At 37.4% G+C, this 17,379-nt stretch overlaps 2 protein-coding genes across 17 annotated transcripts in view; one reads left to right on the top strand and one right to left on the bottom strand.

Annotated features, from left to right (window-relative positions):
- Nup54 (nuclear pore complex protein Nup54) overlaps positions 1 to 17,379 on the bottom strand; it is a 56,318-nt gene that overhangs the window by 32,032 nt on the left and 6,907 nt on the right. The window lies entirely within an intron of this gene.
- On the top strand, positions 812 to 17,284 carry LOC143020834 (uncharacterized). 6 transcript variants are annotated; one of them, XR_012965944.1, is made up of 8 exons: positions 1,450 to 1,860; positions 2,004 to 2,257; positions 7,297 to 7,473; positions 7,824 to 8,036; positions 11,255 to 11,460; positions 11,697 to 12,169; positions 12,412 to 12,481; positions 15,641 to 15,873. XR_012965944.1 is itself a non-coding variant. In XM_076177654.1 (7 exons), the coding sequence occupies exons 2-7, from the start codon at positions 2,012 to 2,014 to the stop codon at positions 15,925 to 15,927; spliced, it is 1,602 nt and encodes a 533-aa protein (XP_076033769.1). In that variant the 5' UTR covers positions 812 to 1,042; positions 2,004 to 2,011; the 3' UTR covers positions 15,928 to 17,284. The 6 variants fall into 6 exon arrangements, 5 of the variants coding, with proteins under 5 accessions (XP_076033769.1, XP_076033767.1, XP_076033770.1 ...); XM_076177654.1 differs by lacking the exons at positions 1,450 to 1,860; positions 12,412 to 12,481 and adding an exon at positions 812 to 1,042 and having other exon boundaries at positions 15,641 to 17,284; XM_076177652.1 differs by lacking the exons at positions 1,450 to 1,860; positions 12,412 to 12,481 and adding an exon at positions 1,262 to 1,335 and having other exon boundaries at positions 15,641 to 17,284.

Raw genomic sequence — 17,379 nt, 5'->3', positions numbered from 1 at the left:
CCTTTCATGATTCTGTAAATAGCTATCAAATCTCCTCTCTCTCTTCTTTGCTCTAGTGTCTGTAGTTCAAGTTTTTCTAGTCTCTCTTCATATGATAGTTTTGAGAGTGTTGGTGCCAATTTTGTAATTGCTCTTTGTATTCTTTCAAGTTTTCTTATGCATTTTTTTTGTACTTGGTGACCATATCGTTGCTGCATATTCCAATCTTGGTCTTATCAGGGTGATTAGGATTTTCTTCACCATTTCTTCATCTAGGTATGTAAATGCAACTTTGATTGTTCTTATTAAATTATAAGTTTCTCCAAAAATCTTATTTATATGTTTCTCAGGTGACATATTATTCATAACAATGACTCCCAGGTCCTTCTCATTTTCTACTTTTTTTATTCCTTCTTCTCCCAATTTATATGCTCCAGTGTGTGTGTGTGTGTGTGTATATATATATATATAAATATATATATATTATATATATATATACATATATATATATATATATAAATATATATATATATTATATATATATATACATATATATGTATATATATATATACACACATATACATATATTACATTGAAAATAAATAAAACAAACAAAATACATCAATAGAATAAAAAGGAACCAATTTTATCATGGACTTAAAGGGTCTCCTTTATCACTGTAGTTGACTGAATGAAAGGATGGATGGATTGATGAAGAGAGATAAAGAAAGAGAGAAATTCTAAAATATTACAATAAGTACAGAACTGGGAAGCATTGATTGATGAAATGTTGGAGAAAAAAATAAAAAATAAAAAAAAATAATGATAATAATAAATAAAATAAAAAATAAAAAATAAAATAAATACAGAAAATAAAAAAGTAAAAAGCATGCTAGTCAAAACAAAAAAATGGATCCTGTTAACAAGCAATAATGGTCTGACAGAGCTAAGGATATTACGTCACTTCACGTCATGTGACAGGATGTGATAAGGATGCATGAAATCAACCACCACAGACCCCACATGAAAACTGTACTTGTTATAGTATAATCATGAAATAAAGGTTAGTGTGGCATGTGTTCAAAAGATAAATAACAAAAACAATCATACAAAAAATATATATAGTAATAATAATAATAGTAATAGAATAAATAAATAAATAAATTGAACATTGAATAAACTTATTTAACAACTTAATATCATTATGAAAGTAAAAGAAAAATCAAACTCAACATACTACCTAATTTAAGATCAATAAATTTCTTGCCCCTCCTGTTTTTTACAGGAAACCAGCTACAGTCACTGGTTTAGAATTTAAATCACTCAGTAAAGGCTTGTTGCTGCTGAAGGGTAGAAGTGAGCAGTGTAGATGTGCTCTGTGTGACAGTTTCCCCTTTGTCAATTGGTTTATATTGCCAGGCTGATTCTATTTCTAATGTTTTAGTGTGGTGTTCCTACATAATCACAAGTGTATAGAATGTGTACAGTGTGTTTTGATACCTAAAAATCACCATGGAAAAAAATAAAAAAGAAAGAAAAAAATTATAATAAAAATAAAAATAAAACAAATAATATCTTTAAATTAATAAAATTAAATTAATAAAAATAATGATAATATTAATAATGAAAATAATAAAATAACAATAAACAAATAAAAGCTAAAGAGTCATATGATAAATAATTTGTACCATTTGAACAATAATCAAGTTGTTTGTAAACAAATACAAACCTAACTACTCATGGTCATGCCCATGTACATTACTTGAAACACTATTGAAAGAATAGGTTTTTCCAGTATGTACTGTACCAAGAAATACAGGATATGCTTGTCATTTCCTTTGGCTACAAGCACATCAGACTTCACTTGTGATCAATCATTACGTGTGTCACTTTGTTCAAAATTTTAAGTAAATAATATATTATGCCGTGCACATTGCTGAAGATGTGCTGTTTTTATTAGGAAAAAAAAGAAGAGCTAAAAGTCTGATTCATTAATTTTTTTTCCCCTCGTTCAAAAACTACAGGAGAGATAATGCCACAAGTACAAGCCATGTTCTGCTTTATTTTCTTTTTGATATCTGGCCACTTGAAAATGGCACATGCTGGTTACAACCCTCCTCAATGTCCTGATACCTGTGAGTGCAATAATAATAAGATATCCTGTACTGGTGGAGTTTTACCTCCACTGGATGTTCGTCAGACTTCTTTCCAAATGTGCAGAGCAAATCCACCAATCACGAGCTTCAATCTTTATCTCGCCCAAATGCTTCAACATTTGGTGAGTACTACTACTAAGAACAACAAATTAATTTCTTCTCCACAGATATGAACTCAGCCAAAGTTAATTTTATTCTATTTCCTTAGTTAAAAGCAAGATGCTGTAATAACTATCATTTATTTCATATTTGTTTTGTTATCATTTGTCCTTTTGTTTATCATTATCGTTTGATTCTCATCTATTATTAGTTCTATGCCAATTTACTATTAATTACTATTTACCTGTTTGTTTATTTAACTATACATATGCATTTATGTATCTTATTTATTATTTACATTATCAGTTTTTATTTATTCATTTATTTATCATTATCATGATGTTTTTGCATCTGACCTAGACATGGACCAAAAGGTCTCCTGTCGGCATGCTCAGCCTTTGTAAAGTTCAGATAAATATGTTATTTATTGTTTTGTGCTACAGGCTCCAGTTGACAAGTGAACATTTTGACTAAATGTGAGGAAAACTTTGGTAAAGGAATAAAATCAAAGCCCAATGGTATACACCCCGTGTTGAAAGTATCAAGATTCTCTCACTGGCCAAGAAGCCCTCATGGAGTTGTGGGACACATTCCTTCTTTGAATGCGGAGGCCTATATTAAAGTCATATTTTCATGGGTTCCTAGCCTCTCTGCAATGGCACACATCACGGATCCAATATACTAGTGTCACATATCATAGCTGGTACCTAATCAATGTGATCAAGCTGATTACATTGGTTTATGACTACTTGGAATCATCGTGATGTGAAAGTTGGAGTCAGTGAAGAAAGTACGTATGAGGGATGTGTATGGGCTTAACAGAAGTGCCAAGATTGGATATCAAGTTTATGAGATTGTACAGAGAGAGTACATGGTGGAAAGATTATACATCATTGCTTGGGGATGCATGTCAGGTATCCATGGGAAAGTGGATAAATATGGAAAAATACCCATTAATAAAGGTAATCACTCTATGACACTGAGTTATGTGACAGTATAGATGACAATACATGAAGTTCACTGGCTGAGTGGGTTAGGGCATTGTTACTTGTGGTGAAGGTCAAGGGGATGGGGGTTTGAACCTTGCCATCGGCGAAGTTGAACCAAGGGTATGTTTTATTAAATTCCACGTAGGTGGGGGGGGGGGTCGCCGATTAAATGAAGTGGCCTTGCTGTGGATGTGCTGTGACTTGCGACACTGCATCTGACCCAGGGCAGTGGACAAGGTGCAGGGATGACCCGTCATCCAGGAGGTGCTAAGGTAAGAGGGAGGGTGGAGGGGAGTGGAGTGTATCTAAGGATGGAATGGGTGGGAATGATTTCATGCCTTTTTCTTTTTGGCTACCTCCCTTGAAAGGGGGAAAAAGCCTTGGTATATGTATGTATGCATGTACAAAGTCCTCTGTAAGGGGCACTGTCCTTGCCTACTGATGGGGGGGGGGAGTTTGTGACGTTAAACCATATAGATAACAGTAGACCTAGTTCCCAACAAGCGAATATGGAAAACGTGGATTACGACAGGTGACCAAATGTTGTGGTATACAGATGTCTATATGCACATAACTTGTAACTGTGAAAGCAGGTGAGTGGAAGACAAGTGTGTTAGTTATGGGTAATCTTTCAAAGTTTTGCTTACTGCCCATTGTACTAGGCCATACCTGCTGACAACCACCAAATACTCGCCTCCAGCATGCAAAAACAGGACAAGAATTTAAGAGCAAACTGGATATGGAGAGATACAAAGATGGGACACCACTTCTAAATTGAATATATGGCTTCACAGCTTGAGACCATTATTTCATATCTAATCCATATTCAAATTGAAAATTTCATCACTTCTGATATTGTCAATACCCTTTAAATTTTGAAAATCCTGAAGACTCGTATGAAGTTTACTCCTGAGTTTTTTTTTTTTTTTTTTCCCCTAGGAAAATAGATTATCTTAGTTTCCTATGAAACAGTGCAATGCTTCTTGGGGTTACCAACATCAATGGCTCCAATCATCACACAGTGGAGCCTTGGATAACAAACTTGATCCATTCTGTGATTCCGTTCTTAAACCGAAACATTGGTTAAATGAAACAATAATGTCAAATGTGTCCAATCACTACTGAGCCAGTAGGATTGCGTGTAAAAGAAAATGTGCATGTTCATAACTTGAGGTATCGTTTGTTAACAGAGACAAAAGTTGTTCACAAAACTTGTTCATCAACTGATGTGTTTGTTAAACGGGGCATTCATTATCTGAGGTTTGACTGTCAGGGTGATTAAGTATTTGTGAAAAACATGCACTGATACCAAACAACGAAAAACAAATTTGTATTGACCTACCTAGTTGTATTATATGGGAAGTGAGCTATGCTCGTGGTGACCCATCTTTGTATCTTTCAGCATCAAGTATATACAGTGAGACCTCTCATTGACGGACATTAATTACCAGTGTCTGCAGTGTTTTATGCTGTTGTTTAGTGCGTGCAATCACTATGCCACCCAAAAACCACTCCAAAACACCGTAAACACAGCTAATTAACGTCCGTTAATGAGAAGTCTCACTGTACTTACTATGTTTACCTTATTCTGGTACACAGGAAAGAAGCAATGCTCACTGAGTACTATCTCCTATTCTCCAATTTTATCATACCTAGCCTTAAATTCATGTAGAGTTCCGACTTAATCTATATCCTTTAGATTTGAATTAATCTATTGTTCCAGCTTAGGCTATAATTTTCTAAGTTATTCCAAGTATTTATGCATCGATATGGAACACTGCATTTCTTCGCATTTTTTTTTAATTTGTTCCCTTGACATCTCAATCAGGAAGACAATGTCAACATTTGGATTCAGACAGTTTATTCATATCTGGAAGCCTATGAATTGAAATATATACAGAATAGTTACTCAGACTGATAAAATGATTACTGATAATCTGTGGGACAAATACAGGACACTGCATATCTTGCACATTTAAAAACTTGTATTCTGTTCAATTTTCCTGGTAATCTATCCTCTCAATTCATGTTCCCACATCACTGACAATACTAATTTTCTGACAACATTGTGCTTGTGGCAGGATCAGAAGAGGTATTAAGGAAGTTAGTGACGGAGTTTGGGAAGGAGTGTGAAAGAAGGAAGTTGAAGGTAAATCTGGGTAAAAGTAAGGTGATGAGATGTACAAGAGGAGAAGGTGGCAGCAAACTGGGAGTGAGTATTATGGGAGAGAGACTGGAGGAAGTGGATAACTTTAGATACTTAAATGCAAATGTGGCAGGAAAGGGAGGAGTGGAAGTAGAATGTAGATCGAGAGAAGCGAGTAAATGCCTTAAGGGATTAAAAAGTGTAATGAGAAATAGACATTTGGGAATGTATGCTATGAGGAGATTGTATGATGGGGTCATTGTGTTGATAGCACTGTATGGGGCAGAAACATGGAACATAATGCCGCGTCCACATGGTTGAGCTGTGCCTGGCAGACTTTGCCCTTACCGGGCAAAGTCCGCAAACTCTGCCCTCGAAGGTGTCCACACGGCTGACAATGGTGGTTGGAGGTTAGTTGGCCGCAAGCAGAGGTTGGGAGGGAGTGGTTCGGTGTGGTACGATAACCATGGTTCCCGCCATACTTGGAAAGATGGTAGCACTTTGCAGCATTATAATTGCTGCCTGCATTAAAAAGAAAAACAAGAAATCACGGAGACATGTCTGGTGCCGGGAGTGGTTACCCAAGACATGATTTAATGGGAAGCTATCCTAGGTGAATTGCAGGATGAAAATGAACAATTGTTTTGCAATTACATGAGAATGAACATAAACAGCTTTTCTGTTCTCCTTTCGAAAGTGGAGCCATATATACAAAGGCAAGTGACAAATATGAGAAAAAGCATAGTACCAATAGCACGTCTTGTCGAGACCAGTATACATTAGTACTAGGTGCAGACATGGTGGTAAGTTAACTTTGATCTGTACTGAGCGGGTTTGCTAATTTTGCTCGCACCTCACCTCATGCATTTGGCAGCGATATCAACCCTCCATCCACTGCCTGCAAATGGTGGCGGGAAGGGACAGTTTGATGGTTTGCCTGCTGAAATTGCCCGTTGTCGAGCAAAGCCCTCGTGCCCGGTGGACAATACTCAACCGTGTGGACATGGCATAAGAGAGGAAAAGTTTAAATGTGTTTGGCATGAAATGCCTGAGAAGTATGATGGGTGTTACTAGGCTGGATAGAGTGAGAAATGAGGAGGTGAGGAGGAGAGTGGGGGTAAAAAGGGAGTTAGGAGACAGGATTGATGATAGAATATTGTGATGGTTCGGTCACATGGATAGAATGAGTGAAGAAAGATTCATAAAAGAGGTGTGGAAGGCTGAGGTGGAAGGAGTGAACATGAAGGGGTGACCTAGGATAAGATGGATGGATGGGGTAATAGGGGCATTGGGAAAGAGGGGAATGTCTGTTGAGGAAGGAAGGGAGAAGAGAGTAGATAGGGGTGAGTGGAGAATGGTTGTGTACTGATAATGCTGTGATGCATGGAATGTAGTGGGTGGGGGATGGGATGAGGGAGTATGTGTGAATGATATTTTGATGCAGCTCGAAGGGATTTCTTCCCATCTTCTCTTTTTCTGAACGAGGGGACTAAAAAGGGGGTCACCGATTAAATGAAGCGGCCTTGCTGTGAATGTGCTGTGTCTTGCTACATTACTTTCTGACCCAGGGCAGTTAGCGAGATGCAGGGAGGAACCATTATCCAGGAGTAGCCAAGAAAAGAGGGAGGGAGGGGTGGTGAATGGGAGTGGAGTATGAAGGGATGAAATGGGTGGGAGTGGATTTATGTCTTTGACCTTGGCTATCTCCCTTGTAAGGCCAAAAAAGCTGTTGGTATATGCATGTACTAATTTATCCATTATTTCTAAATTTTACTTCCAAAAAAAGAGGGTGGAGGGGAGTGGAGTACGTAGGGGATGGAATGGGTGGGAGTGGTTTCTATGCCTTTTTCTTTTGGCTACATCCAGTGTGAGGGGGAAAAAAAGCCTTTGGTACTGTGTACTTCCAAATAAAAAATTCTACTTGCAGGTTACTCTTGAGTTAGAGTCTGTTGGCCTTGAGGACATCCACCCGAAAGTACTTGCAGTCATACCAGGTCTAAGGAACCTTAGTATTACTTCAAACAACATCCACCACTTAGACAAAGAAATATTTGTGGGATGCACCAAACTTGAAAATCTCATTCTGGATAACAACAAAATAAAGGTAAACAAGTTTACGACGACAGTAATTTTGTGTTGGGAGATCAACGACACATCGTCTACAGTTCTTACTTTGTGAACATTCTAGTTTGTGAAGTCCACAAGATTTGTTTTTCTCCTTTTATGAGTTTCACTTTATTTTTGCAAAAAATGCTGTGAAAAAGTACATATATACATAGACAGGCTAAGTACAGACAGAAAGTACACAAAACTATGTGTGCATACACATGAGAATATATAATACTGATGACCCACTTTCGGAGAAGACTAAGCGAAAGTATAAAGATCTGTATATTTCTATCACTGTGATCCACTTCAGTGGAGAATATATAATTATACATCTTCTGATTACAGATTATTAATGAAGACACTTTTGCATATATACCATCTCTTCAACACTTGAGCCTGGCTCACAACGAGCTAATCGACATTCCCAGCTTTCTTTCGCAACCTGTTTATCTCAACTTTCAAGACAATCAAATTGATTCTCTGAAAAATTTTAAGAATGATAACCTCAAGTATCTTAACCTATGCCAAAACCAACTTCTACAAATATATCCTAACCAGGTAACTACTCTATTATTTTTTATGAATATATTATTGTCAGAGTTGGGTGTGTTACTGCCGGACAGATAGTGCATTACTGTCAATGCATTACCAATCTTAATTCCCTTTAGAATGGATGGAGAGAGAGAGAGAGAGAGAGAGAGAGAGAGAGAGAGAGAGAGAGAGAGAAAGGAGAGAGAGAGAGAGGAGAGAGAGAAAGGAGAGAGAGAGAAAGGAGAGAGAGAGAAAGGAGAGAGAGAGAAAGGAGAGAGAGGAGAGAAAGGAGAGAGAGGAGAGAGAGAGAGAGAGAGAGAGAGAGAGAGAGAGAGAGAGAGAGAGGGGAGAGAGAGAGAGAGAGAAGAGAGAGAGAGAGAGAGGAGAGAGAGAGAAGAGAGAGAAGAGAGAGAGAAGAGAGAGGAGAGAGAGAGAGAGAGAGGAGAGAGAGAGAGAGAAGAGAGAGAGAAGAGAGAGAGAGAGGTATTTACTTATGAATATTCTCAATAAAATACAAACTCCAACATTAATATTCCCTATTCTAAAATATGAAAGAATGAGTGAAGAAAGATTAGTAAAGGAGGTATGGAAGGCAGATGTGGAGGGAGTGAACATGAGGGGACGTCCTAGGATGAGATGGATGGATGGGGTGAAGGGGGCTTTGGGGAAGAGGGGAATGTCTGTTGAGGAAGGAAGGGAGGGGACAGAAGACAGGGGTGAATGGAGAATGGTTGTATATGGAAAATGTTGTGATGCATGAGGTGGATTGGACGGGGGAATGGGGGGGAGGTAGTGTGTGTGAGCAAAAATTTTGACGCAGCCCGAAGGGATTTCTCCCCGTCCTCTCCTTTATGTAGGGGGGGACGGAGAGGGTGGGTCGCCGATTTTATGAAGCGGCCTTGCTGTGGATGTGCTGTGTCCTGCGACACTGCTTCTGACCCAGGGCAGTGGACAGGGTGCAGGGATGACCCGTCATTCAGGAGGTGCTAAGATGGGAGGGAGGGTGGAGGGGCATGGAGTGTTTTTGGGGATAATGGGTGGGAATGATTGTATGCCTTGTCCTTTTTGGCTACCTCCCTGGTAAGGAGGAAAAGAGCCTTGGTATATGTATGTATGTAAAATATGAAATAACCAGAGCTGGACACTTGCGTTAGTAATGCACTACATGTCTAGTGGTAAAGCACCCAGCTCTGGTCATTGTACCTAATTTAATCAAATCTCGTTAATTTCTACAATCCAAGGATAAATTATATGCTGGTGGGTCACCATATGATGAAATAGTGGGAGAAGTTACGACTGTCAGGTTCCACTGTGGAGGTGCTATGTCTTGCTGCATTGCCTTTGAATTGAATAGTGTGGAGGGGGATAGATGACTGTCATGCAAGAAATGGGTTTTGATGGGTGTGGGGTAGGTATATGCTTTGAATCAGCTATCCCTTTTAAAAGGGGGGAAAACCCTTTGGAATATATATATTTTTTTCATCATTGTTTATGTTATAGTTTTGGTGACCTTTATGGAGTTGGCTTGTCCAACCAGGTTAAAATGAATATGATCACCACTAGGCCTGTGACAAATGCCGAACGGAATTTAATATCCACGCGAACAAGTTGCTTAAACATGGCAAAGGAAACGTGGACTGGGAGTTTTGTTAGTGGACGAAATGTCAAGAATAAACACTTCACTCCCAGTCCATATTTCCTTTGCCGTGTTTAAGCAACATGCTGTATGGGTTGCGACTACGGGCTTCCTGAGAGCATCCTCTCCCATTCCCATTGTCATACACCAATGCAGGAGGGTTTTTGGTTGTTAGCAGAAGGAATCAAATTATTGTAGTAAAGTATTAACAGTGACTAAATATATTGGCAATCTTAGTTATTGCATCACACTCTACATCAGTGGTTCCCAACCAGTGTGCCACGGCACCAAAGAGTGCAGTGAGATAAATTGAGGGTGCCGCCAAAATTTAGGGCAAAAATAATTTTCGTATTACCGACTCTCTTTGTCATCCATTTTTGTTCATTAAAGCAGCATCAGTGTAAAGATGAGTATTTTCATATTATCCAGGGACAAAATTTTGTTACACTGATGTTGAATCAACAAAATACTGACAAACTAGAATTTAGATTTTCTATAAGGGTGCTGGGGACTTCTGAAAGGCTTGGCAATGGTGCCTCAAGCCAGAAAAGGTTGGGAACCACTGCTCTACGTCAACTCACTGGTGGGAGTTGAACCAAGGTGGCATGAGAGCAATTGGTCTTCTTCCACACATTCTGCCTAAGGACCTAACGGCAATTAATGTTCCCTCTGATTTTTTGCTGTGTGTGCAGATATTTAGATATTTGTTTGTGTGCAAATTCTACCACCTCTGAAAAGTACGTGTGCACCCAAGGCAGCAAAGTCCTTTCGTTTGCAATGGAAGTGCTAGTTAGAAGAGGGGGAAAAAACAATTACAGTATCGGTTTGACTGCTGGCAAGTTATATTTTTAGAGAATTTGTAATTTGATGTTTGGGTGGAATTTCTTTATTGAATGGATTTTAATATAATTTGAAAACCTTGTGTGCGCAAATTTTTTCTTTGTGTGCTAGTTGATGCTGAAAGATACAAAGACAGGTCACCACGAGTATAGCTCCCTTCCCGTATAATACAACTAGGTAAATATAGCTTAGAGGGAACGCTGCTTGGAACCCTCTTCCTATGAGGAAATGAGGCGAAAAGGCTTGCAAGGGCCTGTAACATAATTCAAATTAGGCACAGGACACCTGGACAAGAAAAAAATACCAACATCTCCAAGTGGCAGAGGAGGATTCTAAACAAAATTCATACATTGTTGTCCTCTGAAAGTTTACATAATCTATCAACATCATCTAAGGGAAATATTGTCCAAAGAACAGTCGTCCAGCGAGGTATGCGTGTTCTCAAAAATCTATGCATGAGTGATGTTTGTCTGAATATGATTTATTATGATATACTGTATACTACCAAATACATTTGTATACACAGGTGATGTTTGTTTGTGGTAGAGAGGCATTTTGGTTTTGCTGGACAGGTGGTCCCCATTTTAAGTACAATATATTGAAGGCCATCAGCATTGTGTTGTCTAAGGATTGTTAGTGTGAGGCATTATAGTACAAGGTGCTTTCTGTCTTCATTATGGTTGCTACATCTGGGGACAGTTTGAATCTATGGTCAGGATTATTTTATGTTACATGCATATTGAAATATTTTCTCTCTTTTTTCTTACAGTTTCAGGCCAGGAGTTTAGAAGAAGTTTGCTTTGGAGGTCCTAATTTCATGTTAACAGGTGACCTTATCAATAAAACAAAATTTCCAATGCTAAGGAAAATTGAAATTATTGGGGAGCCTACCCATCCTGCTATGGTAAAAGAAAAAGCACTGACAAATTTGCTAAACATAGGCAGCTTGAAAATATTTAATACTGAAAACTGCAAGTAAGATCTACCATTATCTTTCTATGATTATTTCTAAGGATATCATATAAAATATTGCCACAAACAATTCATACATATATATATATATACCAAGGGCTTTTTCCCCTTTACAAGGGAGGTAACCAAAGTCAAAAGGCATAATTCCGCTCCCATCCACTCATGACACAAACAATTAAAGGACTAAAAATTTATATACCGACTACTTTCACCAATTATTTTTCTCCTCATCTTTGCAGGATGGACTCTGCTGATCCGATTTTACGGAATATGGGCAAGCTCGAGAAATTATCCATGAAAACTACACAAATCATGACTAGAAATCCAATAATACCAGCACGTATTAAATTTTTGGATAAAATCACCCTAATTGATTTCTCTGGTAGTCCATATCTTGCTTATTCATTTTTCCATTACGGAACTGGCATATTCTCAGGAGTGGAAATTCTTAATGTATCAAATTGTAACCAAGAACACTTACCGAAACCCGAGATTACACGCAGACTTCCAAACCTGAAGTATATAGATCTATCTCTAAACCCATGGAATTGTTCATGTGAGTGGCTCACATGGATTCAACAACAACATGAAAAAAATGCACTGAACCTTACGAATTCCGAAAACACCACTTGCGATTCACCAGACAACATCAAGGGTCAAGTTCTACTAAGAGCTGCTATGTGTTCAACAACTCAACCACCCACTATGACAAGTAAGTTTTTGTATTCATCTACTATTAGCCCTACAGAAAACTCCCTCCCAAGAGAAGCAAGAGCCACACTTAGGCGATTGAATTCAGGTCACCATCTACCATTACGACATTATCATCAAAGAATCAGCACAGACACAAACTACCCCAGATACACCCATCACACAGGCGGTACCAAACACTTCATATTATACTGACCTGCCTGGGTTGTGAATCTCCTGCAACAGATTCATTTACTCTTACAGGCACAGAGTGAAGGATTACAAAGGATTACAAAGGAGCATGCTGACAGGAGACCTTTTGGCCCATAACTAGGTCAGATGCAGAAAAAATTATAATGATAAATAAATAAAACAAAAATATATAAAAATTTATAATAATATAAATAAAATAAATAATACCAATCTTTTCCCTTCTGTTTCTGTCTGCACTACATCAACACATATTCAATTACCCAATTACTAGTTCTGGTTGTAGTCCTTCTAGACTATTTTCTAAACCAATAGGTTCATATCACTACCTCGTTCTACGTTACCCCACCTTTATCCTATATAGACAACACATTTCAGGGATCTGGAATGTACCATACAACATATCATGGAAGACTGCATTGTATACAATCATGCATACCAACAACACAATATTCACTCTACAAAGGATTTATGGGAAAGTCCCTTTACCAGCTGCAGCATTCCTCTGGGAGACTGAACTACTCGACAACAACAAAATACATCCACACAAAAACAAATTTGTTTGTGGATCACTAAACAAGCTCTATATGACAGATCACCCCAAGTCAATAACACACCTACACCCCAACCAAAAAATCCTTCTCAAGGGATGTAAGGACCACATTGCCATGTTTGTATTCAAGACACAATCTTGCATTGAACAATATCAATAGAGAACAAGCATAGCCACAGAATCAAACTGCCCTAAGGCTGGGTTTACACCAAGAGAATCAAATCAATTCAATTCATGAAGAATCAACGTGATTTATGAATTGTCTTGATTCACCACACTAGTTTCAATGTAACCGTTCACACCAGGCAAATCAAGTCAATTCAAATCATGTCGATTCACATGGTGTAAATAGTTACATTGAAACTAGTGTGACGAGTCAACACGATTCATGAATTGTGTTGATTCTTCATGAATTGAATCAATACCATTCATGAATCATGTTGATTCTTCATGAATTGAATCAATACAATTCATGAATCGTGTTGATTCTTCGTGAATTGAATTTATTCAATTTGTTTGGTGTAAATGCAGCCTAAACACAACCAACCCATGGAAGATACAAAGCATCTCATTCTACAAGGCTGCACACTAACAATTCCTTGACAACAACACAGTATCTCCTTCTTGAGGACTTACAGGCCCAGCCAGTGGCCATCACTGGGTACCTAGGAGCAGGTCCCTCACATGGGGTGGGGGGGGGGGACATATGGCCTGGGGCAGCAATTCTAGTCTGGACATGCCGCCCACAAGGCTGACAAAATAATTATATAAACATATATATATATATATATATATATACAGTATATACAGTACTACCTCTCATTAACGGACGTTAATTAGCTGTGTTTGCGGTGTTTAGGAGTGGTTTATGAGTGGCATAGTGATTGTACGCACTAAACAGCAGCACCAAAAACACCGCAAACACAGCTAATTAACATCCGTTAATGAGAGGTCTCACTGTATATATATATACATATTTTAACAACCACAATGCACATTAATTCTAAGCCATCAAAGGCCAGCATGCTTGAAATTGAAATGTGGTACTGCCCAGGACTCGAACCTGGCATCCTCAAGACAAGTGTGACAGTGACTTTCCAAACTAGGCCATCGTTCTTGATGGCCTAGTTGGAAAGTAACTGTTGCACTTGTCATGAGGATGCCGGGTTCGAGTCCTGGGCAGTACCACATTTCAATTTCAAGCATGCTGGTCTTTGATGGCTTAGAATTAAAGTGCATTGTGGTTGTTAAAATGTATCTCTAATTACTGGGACCCATTCACTGTTGTCCAAATATATATATATATATATATATATATATATATATATATATATATATATGTATATGTATATATGTATATATATATATATATATATATATACAGACGCTCCTCTACTTAAATCAATTTGACGTTTTTTCGATTTTACGTTTGAACTGTAAAAAAAATTGTAAAAAATGTGTGAATTTTTTAGTTTAACGCGCTCTCCGTAGTACGAGACGTTCAAATGATACTTACGCATGACGCTGCGTCCATTGTTTACATGGCACAAACGACAGACTGAATGTGCCTTGCCTCCTCCTCCACCATCTCACTTTATGTTGCTTGAATTTAATTTATTTGAAATTAATATTATTTTACAATGTTATGTTTATCATTAATGATTTAGGGGTGTTTTATAAGATACGGTAATAGAATTTATGGATGTATAGTACAGTATGAACGGTCATACATTACTGAAACGTACAGTAACAACTTACGTTAATTTTCACGTTACATTCGGCCGTTCGGAACATAACTAAAACGTAAGTTGAGGAGCGTCTGTATGTGTGTGTGTATATATATATATATATATACATACATATATATAAATGGTCAAAGGAACTATGAATATCTTACTGTAATATACGAAGTTTGCGTTAGAATCAACAGAATAGGAAACATTTTCCCTTCGTCCTTTCCCCAATGGGGACATTATATAAAATTTTTAAAATCAGTAACTATTTCGCAAGCTAATAGCTAAAACAGGCTGTAAAGGATAGTGGAAATGGGGGAAGGGGGGGGGGCATCACTGACACCTTTGCCCCAGGGTGGCATTTTGCCCTGGGGCAGCACTTAGGCTTATAAGGGCTCTGTCTAGGAGCTGTAGATCTGCAAGAAACATAAGGAGAAGGTCTGACTTGACTTATGGCCATTTCCGTCTTATAACTGGGGGATCAAGTCAAAACACACACCCACTCCACATACACCTAAAACCCAATTAACATCCTCCCATTCCACCACCTTATAGATGAAAGGTCATCCATGCCCCTTGCTACACTGCTCAGGTCAAGGGCAATGCAGGGGGGCATAGCTCTTCCACAGAAGATCTTGACAGCTGGAGATCGTTTACCCCCTCCCCCTCTTCTGGTATAAAAAAAAATATATATATATATATATATATATATTCACTATAAACCCACTATCAGAGAAATAATATCAGAAGTACAGGAAAACTGCATATTTCAACTACTATCTGAAGAGAACTACAGATAGTAGTCGAAATATACAGTTTTCTTGTACTTCCGATATTTCTCTGATAGTGGGTTTATAGTGAACATTTACAAATGTGTTATAACATACCAGTTTCCAATAAATATATATATACATATTATATATATATAGTAAAAGTAATAATGAATAAATAAATATATATATATAAATAAGAAATAAACCTAATTTTATTTCTGCAGGTGCAGCAACTGAAGTTCCCCTAACTACTACTACAACTGAAGTTCCCCTAACTACTACTACAACTGAAGTGCCTGTAACTTCTCTTAGCCATGGAACTCTGTGGTGGATATTGGCTGGTTCAGTAGTTCTACTTTTCTTAGTACTTACCATCATCTACGTTACATACCGACTCTACCGCTTCTGCCACAAAGGGACCTTTAACATGAGAAATCAAGAAGATGGAAAAAATAACATGGTAACCATGCACAGAGTCTCAGTTTCCAGTGAATTCATATTGGATGATTAAATATGTCAGTGGTCCCTTTTTCTATTCATTAGAAAATGGGAAGAAAATGCAAACCCGAGTTTTTCAATACCATGAAAATAAATTCAGATAAATGTGTACAACTTCTGCTTTAGAATTTGGGAGGAGATTCTTCTAAAAGGTCACATGTAAATCTCACAGGAGAAAGTAAAAACTGTTCTTTCCATCTCAATTTTGAAGCATCACATTATTATAGTTTTTATCTATTTACATTATTGTAGTTTTTATATTTACATTATTATAGTTTTTTATTTACATTATACAGAAGTTTCCATTTACATTATCACAGTTCTTACTTATTCATTTATCTATTAATTTATTTATTATTATGATTTTTTTAGCATCCAACCTAGATATGGACCAAAAGGTCTCCTGTTGGCATGCTCCACCTTTGTAATCCTTTATATGATATAGTTTTCTATTTTGTGATTCTATTGCCAAGCTCTTCTATCTATCTACATACCAAAGACTTTTCCCCCTTATAAGGGAGGTAGCCTATGCAATAGCCTAATTTGAGTACTCTGTCACCCTAAACATTGGCTCTTGATTTCAAACAGGGAAATTGATGTAAATATATGCAACAAATACTTCTCAGTACCTTATACTAACCACACTATATTATATAATCATGATTTTATCTAATAAAAAAAAAAAAAATCCATATAATTCTAAAAGTACTGTTTTCTTTACCTAATTAACACAAATTTATTGAAAATATTCCAAACTGAAATGCTACTCCTGCATGATTTCAACTTTTTACTAATTCCTGTATAGAATAGCCAATGACGGCAATGTCAATCAAATAATAGATAGCCATCCCCGGACTCAAACTGGGGACGACTGTCAGAACTATTTTTTTTTGTACTAATGCCTGCAGTCTTGAGAAGTTGTATGCAGTGCAGTAACAGACTAGTCTTTATGTTTCCATAATGCTGAGATGCAAGTGAGACTGAAGGAAACTGATTGATAGCAAAATAAGAAATTACAAGAGGCTCTAAGATATTTTTGATCAATGGCATTGACAATGATAGAAGAAACATTATTGACAGACAGATTGTATTATTGGAACATTGTCATTGTGGGGAACATCATACAAGAGAATGTCCAGAAAAGTGGATCTTCCCTCATTAGACTAAATAAGAGGCAATATGATCACTGTACTCAGAACAATGGAAGGAGTGTGCAAAGTTGACAGGGAAGATTTATGTTTAAAATTAGTGACAAAAGGTAATGATAAAAAAGAGTGAGAGAGTGAGAGAGAGGAAAATAAGAGGAGATAAAGAGAAAAAAGAGAAGAAAAAAGAGGAGATAAAAAGAGAAAAAAGAGAAGAGACAGAGAGAAGAAAAAGACATGCTGCCTAAAGGATTTTAAGACCCATCTTTCAGCAAAGATGCATCAACTTTAGAAATAGCATGAAAGAGCATATAGTGAAA

The sequence above is a fragment of the Oratosquilla oratoria genome, chromosome 40, assembly GCF_046742065.1.
Source record: "Oratosquilla oratoria isolate Oo_2021 chromosome 40, ASM4674206v1, whole genome shotgun sequence".
Classification (NCBI taxonomy): domain Eukaryota; kingdom Metazoa; phylum Arthropoda; class Malacostraca; order Stomatopoda; family Squillidae; genus Oratosquilla; species Oratosquilla oratoria.
This window is presented reverse-complemented; position numbering and strand designations above follow the sequence as displayed.